Consider the following 16,124-nt stretch of genomic DNA (forward strand, 5'->3'; position numbering starts at 1 on the left):
AGAATCGGATGATCGGATTGTTCAGCTGAATAAGAAATCCAAGAGTAGGTATTGACCGTAAGACACTACCAACCGTTGCATCGAGGTCCAAGAAATCTCAGAAACAATCAAAACCTAAAATCCGCGTATTCGGACGTTCGGCAATGGTTATGTAAGCGTCAAGCAATAAGCAGGCCTCTCGGTAAGACCGTAGGATTCCGGATCGACCAGGTGATGGAAGCAGTGGCTCATTTCAGAGTACCAACGTCCTCGATAGAAACACTACCTACTGCATCTCCCATGTCCAGCGGTCTTCCCAGCAAGCTGTCGCACAGGAGCAGTGTCGTCGACCGCCCCCACGAATCTCACGGGCATTGTCTGAGCCCGCTTAAAAATAACATCTGAAATCTTAGAGACATCTGCAATTTGTCTGCAATCTTCATAACGGGCGATTGATGGCAAAAAGTATATTAAAACTTCTAATCGCTTTGAACGGAACGTCCTCATATCGACTCCACGCAACACCTTTGCTGCATAATGAAACATCAATTGAAAACAAATACAGCCAAAGTCGAAATACAATATTGTAAACAAATGTTTGCTGTCCGACAACGTAACGTTGTCTAAGATATGGGTCGTGACATCTTGTAACTGTTAATACCGGAAGCTGCCATTTGATGCGGCCGACATAGGTGCTAGCGGCTAATAGGTGCGCCGTCCACGATCACGAGCCGTGTAGGTATTTTTGCAGCCATGGTGAGTCCTCGTACAGCTCAGGATCGCAAAGCTCCAGTGCTGTCCTCTTGTAAAAGTAGTAGTGCAGGACCGATACTGAAACATATAATGAGGATGAGGCAAGACAATCACATACTGTACAAAAGGACGTCTGCTTTTCAGATATTTTACGCACTGAACAGCCTGGCTTGAGCGACGCATTGCGTAAATACCGATTGCAAATCATATACTGTACAAAAGGACGTCTGCTTGTTAGATATTTTAAGCACTGAACAGCCTGGCTTGAGCGACGCATTGCGTAAATAGTAAATACCTATTGCAAAGGCCGGGGTGTTATCGACGATGTCACAGCTCGAGTACCTAAACTAGATTGATGTATCGTGATCGTAAAGTAGTGCAATAATTACCTTCAGATGTGCTACATCGGAACGATGCCTTATTGATTTCAAAAAGGCGAAAAATATACAACGCATCACGTCGTGTTAATATCCTAATCCACCAACACTATAATATCCCCGGTTCCCCCGTGTCGTAGCCCAGTGGCGCTGTTGGACAGCGGTTCGCGTCAGCGTTCCTCACCGATCCTGTGCACTGCGTAGAGCGCCAGCAGGCCGGGCGTCCAGACGACCAGGTACGGGTCGGCCCACTGGCGGTCCAGGCTCCACGAGTGCAGACCCACGCTCAGCGCCAGGTAGGCGGTGTTCAGCGCCAGCGTGGCCCGGAATCTGGTCAGCAGCACGCCCACCAGGCCCGCCTGCCGCACACGGCCGCCGGACTCAGTAGGTATTCGTGATTGGATAAGACAGTACACAACAGTACCTTGCGAGGTTCACGGCAGCCTGCGATCGTATCAGTCGAAGTTAACGCCATGCGGCTCAAACAGATACGGGTAAGTAACTTGTCTCCTTTAGGCATGACAGACAATTTAGAAATCAAAACATTTCGCGGCTACTGACCTGAAAAACGTAGGTACTGACGAAGTTGAGAAAAACGACGATCAGCGAGAACACTAGCGCCACATCTTGTATGCTGAAATCAAGACAAAGTTGAACATTGGTCACAAGAATGATGGGTTTGCGCTATCACCAGCGTCCAGCGGTCACAGCTCGGATTGAAAGGAGCAGGGGCAGTTGGCGAGGTGGATGTTCAACTCCAGGTCATGCACTGCCACGACCGTTGTGCTGGAAAACCGGGTCCAAAAGACACCCCGATTCCCATGATCTTCCCTCTCTCTGTGGCGCCCGACGCCCGTGAAAGATACAATGACACCTCATCTTTTGCCGGTGATAATTAGTGTCCCACCCTCCGCTGCACTGGCTGACAGGTATCGGAGTACTACAGTTCTGCGGATATCCCGGGTCGATATCAGTCGATCGATAACGGCCTACACCGGGGGTCTCGCGATGTGGCCATATAAGCACAAAGGGAAGTAACAATCCAAATATATGCAGCAGTCTCCGAAATCGTGAAACGGAGAGGCGGCGAGGGGAGGGAGTACCTACCTCTGCCTTCTTGGGGGAATACAAGAGTGACGGACAGTGTCAGTGACTCGTGAGTAAGAGGGATGGAGAGAAGGCGACAGATGGAGGAGAGAGCGATGAGATGAGGGGAAGAGAGACAGACAGACAGACAGACAGACACAAATTACAGCATGCAATTGTAGACTTATTAGTAGGGCCCTTCTTCGTACTTACATGAATAAGATGAGTCTCAAGACGTTTTCCATACGCACTGTGTCAGCAACGATATTGAATATCAAATCGGCAAGTATGAACAAAGTTTGCACTCCTAGCATGTAGGTGTATTTGCTGATTGGAACCGGCATTATGATTGACTGCCGCCTCCCTTGTAAAATGTGATTACAGCCCGTCTGTGTGCAGTGTGCACACTGCACACGAATCTTAAGTAGCCTCGAGAATTTATGAACACAGATGTTCGCACTTAAAATTGATATTAACACTCAGACAATGATCCCACAACGGGCTCCGTACGGCCTCACCACGCTAAACTGAGCAACCGTCGGCTGACGGGCTGACGCCAGCTGTTGTCCGTTTGTTTTGGACGGTTGCTATGGGAACCGTGCTCCACGAAGCGGAGGAAGCCCTGTCCATGGCCGTCCCTGTACTCATACGCTGGAGTGTTATATGCACAACTCATGCGTACACTGTACAGGGACTCGAATGTATAGCCTGCTTATAAGGCCGTGTAAGCAGGCTCTTATACGTCCCTGCATATACGCACGCTAAGTACAAGTGCATGCTCTCAGTGCCATGGCGATTATGAGGGTACACTTGGACACTTGGCAGCGTAGGTCAGGACTGGAAATGCCCTGAAAGTGAGTGTTTCGGTCGCCTCAACTGGGCCCCTGAATTCCATCCGGTAGACAAGTGTTATATCGAAGCGTATTGAGTCATATCGTGTTTCAAATGCCCTGTGCATGTCCCATTTCGTCCCAGATCATATGTCACAATGCCGAGGTAATGTTCGCCCTACGCCCGCTTGATCCAAGATTTGAGCGGAGCAGACAGAGATCATACATACAGGAGCAGGAGGATAGTCTGAGTGCACGTTACCGAGTACGGATAGCGGAGGTGTTTCGGCGGCGGCGCGCGTCATCTACGGCAGGTGATGCTGCTGGATCCGGAGAGCCACCCGGCGCACTTTCCGATGAGTTGCGATACGTTTGAGGTCCTGACAACTGACTCGTCCTTCCATCACCCGAGTCCCGGCCGGGCATCTGCAGGCGCTGGGAAGCCAGTCGGGTGGGCCCGGCATCTGGCCGCCTCGCTAGGCTAGCTCGCCTCCCGGATGAAATCAGCAGGACAGGAATGTGTAAATACCAGGAAATAATCAGAGAACGAGCTATATTTGATAACACAGAACGAAGCTTCTATTGAGTAATGCAATCAACAAACAAAAGACGAGCCCAAACACCTCCCCACCACCGTCACTGTTCGGACTGATAGTCTCACACGCTTAGCACGGCCTTGACTCTCGATCACATGGATGGCAGAAGTACAACGATAATGTAGCCACAACATTTCACTGACACGACTCTCACCACGCCGGACTGATATAATGGCCGCCTGACGCGATGTGTATGCATGGACATTGGACATCTCAACCGTTTGAAATACTTTATACATAAGGGCAGATTGCGGAATCCAAATATCTATATAAGTAACTGGAATACTGTACCAGGGATTAACCATGGGCTAGCGTAGATCATTCAAAGATAGAGAATCTTTAGTGTAAATCTACACATATTTCAGCTAGTTCATCCCGCTATGGGTAAATAAAAAATATCGAAGCGAATCCCGCGGTGCTAGCCTTACCAACGAAAATTGTCATGAAGCTCGAAAATGGGCGGAAAATCTTACTCACTGTAGTGCCTGAAAGAAATCGCCAATCCAGGAATTTCGATTATTTTATCCTTTTTTACCGCAGCATTTCCATTTGAAGGCTGTTCTCTCCATGAATGCATGCTACAGGATTACACAAGGGATACTAACGCGTTTCAGCCATGCTATTGTCACATCCTCATTTCACCTAAAGATTAAACAGCCTTACCGCCGAATGCAACACCTTGGGTGTTACTCCAGAGGTCTTAATATTAAGAAAAAATAATTACTCCTCAGTACCTACTATCTGTACACTGTACAGTTGTATACCAACCGCCCGTCGGTATTTTTTCCGCGATTAACAGCAACGCCTCGTCAGTCCGGCTTAGCGGAAGCCCGGCTTTATCACGAAGTTCTCAAAGTCCATAGCATGACTCCACCTAACCACTCTTATTTACTGTGACCGCTTAGTCATTTTATCTCTGTCACAATACTGCACTCAGCGGGTGGTCGTTTCGCCCCTGGCACCGGCTCAGTCGGTGTTAACCTTTGTTTCAGGCCTAACCCCTGTCTCTAATCTTCACTCTGTGCCCTTTCTAGCTCCGTGGTGTGAAACCGCACTCCGGTCAGCTGAGCACTGAGGTCCCACAGACTATCCATGGCGCGCTCGTCCTGAGCCACAGGGGCGTACTGGGCACGCTTGCAGTCGACGTACATGTGACCCGACTCCTTTTCCAGATCCTCGGAAATGGCGCAGTTGAGCTGCGTCTGCACGCCCTGGCCTACGGTGCGCATGAACAGGAACATTATTGGCAGGGCGGGGATCATTTTCAGCCAGGAGAGTCGCGAGTGTCGAGACAGGCCGGTGTACACCCACCCGGGACAGCACGAGTACACGTGCACGCCGCTCCCCTCGAGCAGCCGCGCCAGCCGGCGGCCGAACAGCACGTTGCACAGCTTAGAGTTGGCGTAGGCCGGGTTTAGGTAGCCCTCCTGTTTGAGGTTGTCGCCGTTGGCGATGTGCGCCAGGTCGAAGCGGCCGTTCTTGTACAGACCTGAGGCGACTATGACGATGCGCGAGGACGTACCCGTCTGGAGTCGATCCAACAGCAAGCCCGTCAACATAAAGTGGCCCAGGTGGTTGACACCGAAGTGGATCTCGTAGTTTTGGGCGGTGCGCTTGTGCGCCTCCACCGGATAGACGACGCCGGCGTTATTCATCAGCACATCCAGACGGCTGAACTGCTCCTTGAAGTGACGAGCGAACGATTTGATAGAATCGAAGTCGGCGAGGTCCAGCTCCATCGGAATCTGCAACAAACACCAATCGACATATTATGGGAGAACTAACGGCCCATTAATTTTGGTACAGCCGCAGTGCTTTTATCACCAGTTCAATTACCGCAATAACAAAACAGCTTGCAGTGGTAACACATCAAGGGAAAGTAAAAACACAAAGGCTACCGTAAGACTTATGGTGCCACGCTAATAACATTTTAATTATTTTTTAGGAGATTTTCTTTCCGCATGGTTTAATGGTGAATACGGGCCACGCCCAGGGTGCCCGCTAAAAAAAAAATATGCGTAACACCAAGGGACATCAATTTTACCACCCCGCTCGCGCCCGAGGGCTGTTCACGGGCCCTGTGTGCGGTCGGACCGCACACAGCCTCCAAGCTCCGCCCACTGCGTCCCTACGTCAGCCTTCCGTCACCGCACACAGCGATCGCTGTGGCCGGTCGGGACTGGCCACAGGGCACAGCGGACCGTCCACCGCACGCAGCCGTGACGTCAGAGCCGCCTACCCATCCCCTACCCCCACGCCTGCTGGACGCACCGCACACACCGCACGCAGCGGTGTGCGGTGCCCTTGAACACCCCTCCGGTTACTCACTGGTTCACCGGTAGGTATTTGGGCTGAGCGTTAAACATACTTTAGTAGATGGCGACACCGCGCTCTGAGATTTAGTGCGGCCCTTTCTCGCCAGGTGCCCTTTCTCGCATTGGTTACATAATGCGTGGACGAATGCTAGCGGACTTATGTAATCATGCCGGTCCAGTAGTTTGTTGATTTTTCACTCGATATCACCGTAGTGTATCGTATTGCCTGCATTAGCTTGCATTGTGACATGCTACATTGCAATTAAAAAATATTTATCAAATATATCTCATTAATAGGCGCAAAAAGCATAAAAAAACACTTCCTATCCAATTAGCTTGAATAGCTTGGATATTGGATAGAGCCGGAGGTCAAGCTAAGCACCATGGCAAAGCAGAGCTTATTGCGTAGGCCGCGACCCTACCATGTGATCGGGCAATTCCAGGTAACGGGAGAATTTAATTGTCACAGTTAAACGTAGTGCCTATCACCCGTCACCGTCAAGACAGGGCCAATCCGATCCAATCGACTTCAACCATTGATCTTCAACCAACTGACTGAGGTCTGTCCCCACCAGCCTCGGACCATCCCCGTCATGAGTCTCGTATATCGTGCGCCTGAGCGGCTCGAGCCAGCGCTTTCACCGCCGGGAGTCCAACGCTCTACCAACTGAATATCCACGGGAAAGGCTTTAAGTTTTAACACCCTCGAATTCCATTCTCCTTCCCTCCCCTGCTGCTGCTTACCAGCTGTCCGTTCTGCGTGTGCCTCCGAATTTTCTGCAGCGCCTCCTCTGCCTTTTTCATGTCGCGGCATGCCATGACGACTGCGGCACCGCGCTCAGCCAGCAGGCGCGTGCTCTCGAGGCCGAGCCCGCTGTTGGCGCCAGTCACCAGCACCACCTTGCCGGTCATGTCGCGCTGGCTGGTGCACCGGCCCCACTGTCGCACCCGCCACCGTCGCACCAGGTACAGGCCCACGGCTACCGCGCCTGCCGCGCACAGGTACGACGGCAGACCCATCGTGCAGCGCAGATGACTCTTCGTCCACTACCTGCCAATAAAATTGCATGGTTAGTATGAGTAGTAAAGTTATCTTGGTTAGTATGTCATGTACAGTGGGTCTACAAAATAAGTTCCCGCCGTATGCGGGTCACCAGTGGGCAGTTAGCGCCTGAGCGCTACTCGGGCGCCACCTGCCCGCATACGAAGAGGACTTATTTTGTAGACCTACTGTACACTGTATAGTAAGGTGACATATCCATGGAGAGGAGGAGAAGCTTGCTTGCAACATTTTTCAACCCAGTTGGTTATAAAGAGGAAGTTAGTTCTCTTAATATCTAGGTCAACTTTTTGTTTGTTATACTTAAAGTTTATATAGGTATGTAAAACGTGCACTTTGAGTCAAACTAAGGTTATGATGTGTTAGTTCAGGTGACCTAACTCTGAGTTAAGTCAGGTCAGGTCAGGTTATGTAATGTAATGTTTATTTCATCTCTTCTGGTTGAAATAACTGTACGAAGACCTGTCCAAACAAAATTTGTCATGGAATTCTTGAAAGCCCATAACCACAAACTTGTTTAGGTTGTTTTGTTGGGTTAAGCCCTTTCGGTCTGACAAGATCACTTCAGAGCTGGAAGGATGACAGGAATTAGGAAGAGACATTGGTCTGGGCAGGAACCTAACCCTAGTGAATTGCTGGGGCTGAGCCCATGCCAAAGCGATTGGACAGGCCGCCCCCAGCCCCCAAGCGGCAAGCACTCACTGCACCTAACTACAGGTGTGCTCCAATGGAGCTGTCCGCATGAGATTAAGTTACCCGTCCAGCCCGGATCGGAGAGTAGAGGCGTTGATTGAGAAGGATTCGACCCCCTAAGGATGGAAACGACGGAACGGTGAAACCCACAACCGCATTCAGCATTGGCATGGCTGAATTTAAATTGGCACGTACAACACAAAATTGGCAATAGTCTTCAGTTCGCTATCAGGGCACATTATTTCAACTTATTGCTGACCTGAAAATGATGTAGATACTAATGAAAATCTTGATGAAAATGATACAGGTAACTAAAATAAATAACAAAGAGAAATAATATAACTGCTGCACCTCAAATGTATCATAACATATCAATATCATATACAAGGATACAAGGAGGCCGAAAATATAAATGCCATTAACACTTTTTAAATGACGTCAACAAAAATAAAAATTGGGTAAATATTCCATTGAATGGTGTAATTCTTCAGAATATGAATTTCAAGTTTCTCCATATTTTTTCTGCTAATGTCATTGCTATCTTTTATTCATATTGGATTTTAAACCTTCTTTCTGTTTCTAGTTATTGCTGTAAACATCATTTTTGACAAGAAAATAAGAATTTCGTTTACAGAAATGGCGCGATAGGTACATAATAAAGTCAGCGCTGTTTGTATAGAGGCCTCCACGGAGGCCGGTGGATGACGTCACGGAAAATGCCGCCGGGCGCAGTCAGCTGCTGGTAGGCAAAACATTCCGTGGTAGGCGTTGCGCCACTATAGGGTGCGGCAAGGCCCTATATACCAGGTAGGGTCGTCCGGCGATTCTACCTTTTCGTGACGTCAGCTCGTGACGTCATTTGGAGTCAAGTCTCGAAGCCCCGTTCAATCCCCATGTAAATGAGCGATTTTCGAAGCACTGTAGAATGAAGTCTGCACAAGATATATCAAACCTAAGTATCTTATCTGAAAGAGCAGACAATTTTCTGCAAGTTATCTATTACGTGTTTTTCGCTAAATCTTTTGCTTTTTTCACAAAAGCGTAAAATGTCCCCCCATGTCTCCGCAGCCTCCCTGCCGCCGGCCGCCGCGCGGTCGCGGTAGTGTAGTGGTTAGCGTGCCCGCGCAGTATTCCAAAGGTCCCGAGTTCGAATCTATGCGGTGCGGAACTTAAATTGCAATTCCAAGCTGAATATACGCACATCCATAATAAATTATTATTCGTATAGCTAAACTGTCACCAAGCTATCCATATAAATTGACTTCACCCAAAATATCGGCAAGATTCTATTAAAATATAAATTCAAATATGGCGGCTTGGACTGCCGCGTGCGTTAGGCTCCGCCCATAGCTCCGCCCACATGCGTGACGTCATTCGTGTTAGTGGACACGCAGAGAGATAGGGCAGGGGGGTACGCTCCGGCTGTTTAGCATTATGAAAAATGGTGACAGACGTTTGTGGAGGATTGTCGACGAACTCTTGTTCCGTGAGCAGTACTTACACGCTAGCGGAAAATTCACCAATCAGCGCTCGGCGGTACTCGACGCTGATTGGTCCGACGCTCGTGACGAAATTGCGGGGGACCGCAGTTATTCTCTATGGACCCGAATAGGCTTTTGGATTTCGGAGGGGTTTCTTTAAAATTATATGCTGTTTCGAGCTGTTTTCGAGTTGAAATATATTTCTTATGACTGTTACCTATATAATGGCACCATAAAATCAAGATTTTGATAAATATTACCGATGAAATATCGGCCGAAAAGACATGCTGTCATGGTACGGACTGCCCTGCGGCTGATGTGGGGTCCCTAATGCCAGCGTATGGTAATAATGGGGTGACGAAGGGTTATTGGAGACTCTTAGAGCCCCATCAGCATTCAGCATAGGGTCATCAGAGGCCGGGAACGTCCATCAGGGGTCTGAGTAGGCCTGTCATAGGGGCATACATGACACATCATGGCCCATGGGTCAATGTAGATCCATGGGGCCGTTGAAGGGCCATCATTGTTCAGCGTGGGCTCGCAATTACCTCTGATGGGCATATGCCGTGCCCCGATGGACTAACGCTGGCCCCTGATGAACCATCACCAGCCCCTGATAGGTCCACAAAGCCCACTGCTGGGTCTAAATTGGTCACTGATATGCCCAAATGGGCCACTGAGAAACCCGTACAACATCCCCTGACTGCACCTGCTGGACCAGTGCCGTCCTCTCATGGGCCCACCACAGCTCTTGAATGACCTTTTCAAGTCCCTTGAAGTGCCTTTATTGGCCTAAATGGCCCCTGATTGGCTTATGTGGTCCCTATTGGTCCTATATGGCCCCCATGAGCCCTCAACGTCCCTAGACGGCCTTACATTATATGTCACTGGGCCCTGTTGGGTCAGCACCGGCCCCTGATAGGCTTGCACTGGACCCACCGGGCCTATACCGACCCATGAAGGGCCTATGTCGAGCCCTCATGGGCCTCCGATGACCACACGCCGGCATGTGTGGCCCCATCAGCAGTGGTCCGTCTATCCCATGTACTTACGGTCTTTTTGGTCGATGTGACACCGGTAGTATATAGAAATGTTATGATTAAATGTCGTTATTACACAGTCAAAAGTCACAGAAAGAATATCCAAGCTCAAAAATGGCCTCAAACCCAACAAAAACTGGTATAAATCCCCTTCAAAAGCCGTAAGTCTATTAAACGCCATAGGGGAATAGCTGCAGTCCCCCGCAATTTCGTCACGAGCATCGGGCCAATCAGCGTTGAGTATTGCCGAACGCCGATTGGTCGATTTCCGCTAGCCTGTAAATGCTGCTTGCGGATATAGTTTTGAACAAAAGAGGGTCGCGGCTACTAATTATCGCTTGTCACCACTTTTTCGTCGGGAGCGTTCTACCTGGTTTATATAGCCTTGAGATAGGGGACGACATGCATATTTACGTCTGGACAACGAGTTGCGTTGGAGAGGCCGGAAATAGTGGCGATTTCAGGACCGCAAGAATGGACCGTCATTGGAATGATTCTTTTTTAAACCGTGCACTGTTTTCGGCCGTAATTCAAAAGTTACTACAAAATATTTTGTAATTACGTTTCCACCAAGAATGAATGCCATCAGGGCTAAATTTTTAATACTTTTGCATTTTGTCAAGAAGCATATAGTGCTGTTATATTGCAGTTTTAGCGCGTTTGTTACAAAATATGAAGCGAATAAGCGTCAGTGTAATTCATCAACAGTCCCGGGCCATCAACAGTCCATGAGTGCCAGAAGTTAACTTGAGGGAAAGCTATGCTAATTGCTCTTGTCCATCCACTAAAATTTATTAAATATTTTGCTTTGTGTATTCCAAAAGGAGAGGAAACTATTTGATTTGTGCCTTCATGTCAGAATTGAAGGTGGAACTGGTGGATCATTAAATTTTCAACGCAGTTTACAAACAAGCATTTGGTCTTTCTCGTTTATAAGCAGTGGCTAAGAAAAGGTTGATCAATCCTGAAGTTCAGTCATCTCATCGTACCTCAACTTGGCAGCAAGATCCCCCAAGGACAGAGGATATATTGTATACATGTCCTGTAAATCATAACAAACAAGCATTTCAATATAAGCAGTGGCTAAGAAAAGGTTGATCAATCCTGAAGTTCAGTCATCATACCTCAACTTGGCAGCAAGATCCCCCAAGGACAGAGGATATATTGTAAACCTGTCCTGTTAATCAAAACATTTTTGTGCCTTCAAAGGCTTAAGTTATCTGTGGTGTGTTCGGAGTTAGGCTATATGGCCGTTTTTGTTGTATGTTTATGTGGAGATTGAATATAACTGTGACCCTGTGCTTGTTTGTATACTTACGGTCAAACAGGGAACAGCACATTCACATAACATACTCACCTAGCACCTAACTCATAGCTGTACCCTGCAAGATCTGTACTTGTTCATGTCTCGAGCATTAACAAAGCACTAAAGTAGCTTAGTAATCATTCATTTCCCACATTTTCTGAGCATCTAACATGACATACAGCAGTGCAGAGCAGCTTCAGAGAAGAAACACTTTAAATGCACAGACTCACACCAGCCACCCAATGAGCCAGTTCCTCAGTCGACTGTTTCCCTGGACACAGCTTGGCAATGTGAGCTAACTTTTGGCAAGTTGAAGGTTAGCAGGTAAGATTGAGTTAGGGTGAGTACCTACCTATAACTAGGTGCTACTGCCATGCAGGTCTTGGGTAGGCTGCAAATATGTGTGATGATTGAGGTTAGGTCAGCTGTCAGGTTAGTCAGGTTCAGGTATGCTCCTTGCTCAGGTCACATTTTTATGGACATTTGGCAAATTAAAAAACTAACAATCTGATCTAAGCTAACCCGACTAAACATACCCAACTACTGACTATAGGAACTGAGCACCTACCTACTTGTGCCTACATCTCATACCATGTCAAAGTAGAGTTCCTTGGTGGAAGATTACCCTCACTACTTTTTATCAAGTTAAATGTTACCCTAGTCAGTACCCTCAGTACCCTCAGTACTTTTTATCCCAGCCCTGTGAAGAAAACTAATACTTCTAAGCTCTGAGTCACTGCTGGCCATCCACAGGAAGAAACGCTGAGACTGAGAGCTTTGCCATTGTATATTGGACCAATAATGACTATCATGAATGACGAATGACACATATGATCACATCGTTGCATGGATTGTCACATTGACAATTTTACTACAATCCTGTTTTCAAGAAATACAGTGATGATGATTAACATCAAAATCAACATAAAGTGGATTTAGTGATCCAAGCTTTCTCCTCCAGTAGCAATGGAATGATCGCATGTTTCATTTGCCAGACACTGAGTACCTGATGCACATTACAATCTGCATAGCATCTAAGCATAGTAAAACTGCCCAAGTCCATTCATTCTAGATTTTAACTTGATAGTTAGCACTAATTTATCTTGCTGTTGTAAGTTATCATTCAATATTCATACCAATACATCAATATGCGCTCATCAGTCAACATTTTCTGGCATGATCCTGCTCAGCGTGCTCTTCAGTATTGCTCCAAGGTCTGCAATATTATAGCTTGTTTTTGGACAATAAGCTCTTTTAATTTTACTTCTTCTTGCTGATATATGAGCCCGATCAACTTGCGTTCATCAACCAAAATTTGATAACTTGTTCAACTTGATATTGATATTGCTCAGTAGTCAGGACCTCTGTCAGCCTCCTGGACACTTCAGATTGTTTTCAGTCAACATGCTTCTTAAATATGATATAAGTCAATCTTAAGGGATTCAAAACATCCAACAAAACGACGCACAAGAGCAAGAAAGCCACCAGATAAACTAAAAAATGGCCTTGGAACAGAGCCAAGTGGTGCTCCATTTGTTTGTTTACAATGATTGTAGTGCTGATGTATTTTTAGGACTCTGAACGTCGGCTTATAAAAAAATGAAACGTTTTTACAAAAGTTGTAAGGCAAGTAATATTTATCTGAAAGAACTAAAATATTCAAAAGCCAAACACTATGAAATACATGAATCGGAACGAAAAAGTAACCCAAAAATCCAGCCTAATCACCGGCTCCTAAAACTGCAACACAATCAGCACTTTTCCCCGCAACTCGTTGTCCAGACGTAAATATGCGGACGACATGGGCCTGGGGTGCGGCGGGAATTCGAGAGGATGGTGGAGGTTAATCACGTTTTATCGTGAAAAATGCCGACTTCTTGTGCTGCTTATGGTTGCACTTCTCGCTCTGGAAAAGATAAGGTGTCTTTTTATCGGTTCCCCAAAGATAATGACCGGTTGAATGCTTGGGTACGTGCTACCAGGAGGAAAAACTTTGTGCCCGGCGCTGGGGCAAGGATATGCTCTAAGCATTTTATCACTGGTGAGTACCTAGTTAAAAAAAAAACTGTGTACATGTTTAATATGAATGTCATTTCTACGTCATACATAATTGTGGAGTCAAAATGCCACAATATTTTTGCATGGCATCTCAGGCTATCAAACATATTGTCTATGGTTTGTGAGTGAAAGTTGATCCACCACCTAGACAAATTTTGATATATTTATTCAATTACAGGGGCACCAGTCAGTGAGAAAGGGAGTCCTGACTGGGTACCAAGTGTCTTCAACTTCCCGTCATCTCAGCATGCCAGCAACGTTGGGATCGGCGGAGTGAAGAGAGCAGAAAGGGCCCAACAAAGATCAGCTCAGAAACAGCATGCGTCTCTCCACCTGTCGGCTTCATCTGGAGATCAAGATGAAATGTGTACAGCCGAAGAACCAGTGTCTCAGGTGAGCTACAAACATTGGCTACTTAGGTACCTACCAGTTCAACCAGTTTTCCTGGCACCAAGAAGTAGGTAACTATCTCTATTTTGTTGATAACAATGCCTACTTTTTGTTATCTTGCAGGTCAGCATTGAAGAGGCCAGAGCTGCAGAGGCACTGCTGGAGATGTCAGCAGCAACTGGCACCCGTGAGGTTGGCTGCAATACTGATGGTACATTGGGAGAAAACCACAAGACAGTCGTCTCAGCTCTACTTGATAGAATTCATAAGCTGGAGGCTGAAGTCACATCGTTGAAGGAGGAGTGTGAGCAGCTGTTGAACAGCAAAAAGCATAACTCATTTGAGACTTTGAAAGAGAATGAAGAGGAATTTAAATTTTATACCGGGTTCCCATCCCTAGCAATGTTCATGTGGTTTGTAAGGGTTCTTTGTCTGGGGTGCGACCTTAGCAAAATATCCAGGTTGTCTGTGCACAACATGGTTCTTATGGTGTTGATGAAGCTCAGGCTTGGGACAACCAATCAGGATCTTGCATGGCGTTTTGGTGTAAGCAGGTCCTTGGTATCAAAGATCGTTCAAGGAACCCTCAGTCCAATGGCTGCAATGTGCAGGAGGCTCATCATCTGGCCATCAAGGGAAAGCATACAGGCCAACCTCCCTCTCTGCTTCCGTTATCCCGAACTTCGAAAGGTCAGAGTGGTAGTTGACTGCTTTGAAATTTTTACAGACAGGCCAAGGCATCTCACATCCAGAAAGAAAATGTTCAGTTCCTACAAACACCATAACACATGCAAGGTTCTAATTGGTGTGTCACCAGCTGGGGCAATTACATTCTTGTCTCCAGTCTGGGGAGGTCGATCATCAGACAAAAAGATCACACTGTCATCTGAGCTCATTGACATCCTTGATCCATTCGATGTGGTGTTGGCGGACCGGGGGTTTACCGTTTCTACAGAAATGGCTCTGTACAATCTCAAAGTTTTGACACCAGCATTTGTTCGTGGTCAAGCCCAGCTTCCTAGGGCAGAAGTAGAGAAGTCTAGGCTTTTGTCTCGAGCTAGAATCCATGTTGAAAGAGTCATTGGTAGAATGAGAACGAAGTTTCGCATTCTGAAGTCTACATTGCCAGTCACCATGTACACGCAGGTAGATGATGTTGTTTGTGTGTGTGCAGGTATCATAAACCTGCATCCAAGTGTGGTTCCGTGAGATGCCCCAAAACTCCATGGAATGCATGATTAGATGGTACTAAGTGCTGGTAACATGCTCCGATCATGTATTGAAAACAAACTCAATTGAGTTTGTTTTCATGACAGTGACATTGTTGATGAATAAAACAGACTTGCAAATGATTTGTGTGAGGTCACAAACAGATGTTATAGTTCGTAATCAGCATCACCTGTAGCACCAGCATCACGCCATAACCCAAACCCTTGTTATAAAGATAAGCTAGCACAAAAGATATATTTGTCAGCCAGACAATGATGATCAATGCAGCCAGCATAGCAAAATCAACACGACCATCTGGTGTCAGTGACAGAACAACCTACATGTGCACTAATGGGCACCCGGCACAGTCGCTAGCTATGACATCACTTCAGGAGTGCTGGCACAATCTCTTTCACATAAAAGGTTTCAAGAACCTTCACCAGGTAGTCACCCATGCTCTCCATGTACTTTATCACCAGAACATGGGGCTTCTGCCCCGGCACATACACACAAAATGCACATGACTTTAGCCCACAGACCATCATCTGTCCCTGCACCTGCATCATGTACGGGTGCTCTGCTTTGAGGTGCCCATTCTCATCTAGAAACCCAGCCTCCTGCGGAGACTTGTCCTTCAGGCTAAAGGGGCACTTCACCTCCAGAACCCATGTCCCACAGCATGCACACTCAATGATACCATCTGGGGAGGCAGCCAGGTAGGGGTGGTCAGGGCTGACGAACAGCCCACACTTACGAATTGTCAGCTCACTATGCATAGAGCTCAGAACCCCTTCTACAGCAACACAAGCATCTGCCTCGTGTGTATGTCCCCAGACTACAGCAGGCACTGTAAGCTTACAGGACGCTGGCTCCACGATCTTACGCACCAATGATGCACTCTGTCGTCCCCCCTCGACATGGCTCACCACCTCACCAAACACTGAAGCAGTC

At 47.2% G+C, this 16,124-nt stretch overlaps 3 protein-coding genes across 5 annotated transcripts; 1 reads left to right on the forward strand and 2 right to left on the reverse strand.

Moving 5' to 3' along the window:
• Nucleotides 1–421: 421 nt before the first annotated feature.
• Nucleotides 422–3,065, reverse strand: LOC122364705 (transmembrane protein 138-like). Its single transcript, XM_043335353.1, has 4 exons — nt 2,409–3,065; nt 1,671–1,743; nt 1,294–1,468; nt 422–810 (listed from the first exon to the last, which is right to left on the reverse strand). The coding sequence occupies exons 1-4, from the start codon at nt 2,537–2,539 to the stop codon at nt 704–706; spliced, it is 486 nt and encodes a 161-aa protein (XP_043191288.1). The 5' UTR covers nt 2,540–3,065; the 3' UTR covers nt 422–703.
• Nucleotides 3,066–3,561: 496 nt separating this feature from the next.
• On the reverse strand, nt 3,562–8,149 carry LOC122364703 (retinol dehydrogenase 12-like). Of its 3 annotated transcripts, none has more exons than XM_043335351.1 (3): nt 7,949–8,149; nt 6,681–6,987; nt 3,562–5,366 (listed from the first exon to the last, which is right to left on the reverse strand). In XM_043335351.1, exons 2-3 carry the CDS (start codon nt 6,954–6,956, stop codon nt 4,629–4,631), a joined length of 1,014 nt encoding a protein of 337 aa, XP_043191286.1. In that variant the 5' UTR covers nt 6,957–6,987; nt 7,949–8,149; the 3' UTR covers nt 3,562–4,628. The 3 variants fall into 3 exon arrangements, with proteins under 3 accessions (XP_043191286.1, XP_043191287.1, XP_043191285.1); XM_043335352.1 differs by having other exon boundaries at nt 6,681–6,925; nt 7,949–8,054; XM_043335350.1 differs by lacking the exon at nt 7,949–8,149 and adding an exon at nt 7,753–7,800.
• A 215-nt stretch (nt 8,150–8,364) lies between these two features.
• Nucleotides 8,365–15,313, forward strand: LOC122364701. The gene is made up of 4 exons (XM_043335345.1): nt 8,365–8,472; nt 13,329–13,557; nt 13,753–13,967; nt 14,088–15,313. Exons 2-4 carry the CDS (start codon nt 13,383–13,385, stop codon nt 15,171–15,173), a joined length of 1,476 nt encoding a protein of 491 aa, XP_043191280.1. The 5' UTR covers nt 8,365–8,472; nt 13,329–13,382; the 3' UTR covers nt 15,174–15,313.
• The last annotated feature ends 811 nt before the right edge of the window (nt 15,314–16,124 follow it).

This window comes from Amphibalanus amphitrite, unplaced genomic scaffold (genome assembly GCF_019059575.1).
Source record: "Amphibalanus amphitrite isolate SeventyFive unplaced genomic scaffold, NRLGWU_Aamphi_draft 000692F_arrow, whole genome shotgun sequence".
NCBI lineage: Eukaryota > Metazoa > Arthropoda > Thecostraca > Balanomorpha > Balanidae > Amphibalanus > Amphibalanus amphitrite.

Coding starts and splice junctions, on each gene's coding strand:
- LOC122364705 (XM_043335353.1), bottom strand. CDS start 2,539: ATGCCGGTTCCAATCAGCAAATACACCTACATGCTAGGAGTGCAAACT. Junction 1,744..2,408: donor TTGAGACTCATCTTATTCAT/GTAAGTACGAAG, acceptor TCTTGATTTCAG/CATACAAGATGTGGCGCTAG. Junction 811..1,293: donor CTACGCAGTGCACAGGATCG/GTGAGGAACGCT, acceptor TATATGTTTCAG/TATCGGTCCTGCACTACTAC.
- LOC122364703 (XM_043335351.1), bottom strand. CDS start 6,956: ATGGGTCTGCCGTCGTACCTGTGCGCGGCAGGCGCGGTAGCCGTGGGC. Junction 5,367..6,680: donor ACACGCAGAACGGACAGCTG/GTAAGCAGCAGC, acceptor TGTTTGTTGCAG/ATTCCGATGGAGCTGGACCT.
- LOC122364701 (XM_043335345.1), top strand. CDS start 13,383: ATGCCGACTTCTTGTGCTGCTTATGGTTGCACTTCTCGCTCTGGAAAA. Junction 13,558..13,752: donor CTCTAAGCATTTTATCACTG/GTGAGTACCTAG, acceptor ATTCAATTACAG/GGGCACCAGTCAGTGAGAAA. Junction 13,968..14,087: donor CCGAAGAACCAGTGTCTCAG/GTGAGCTACAAA, acceptor GTTATCTTGCAG/GTCAGCATTGAAGAGGCCAG.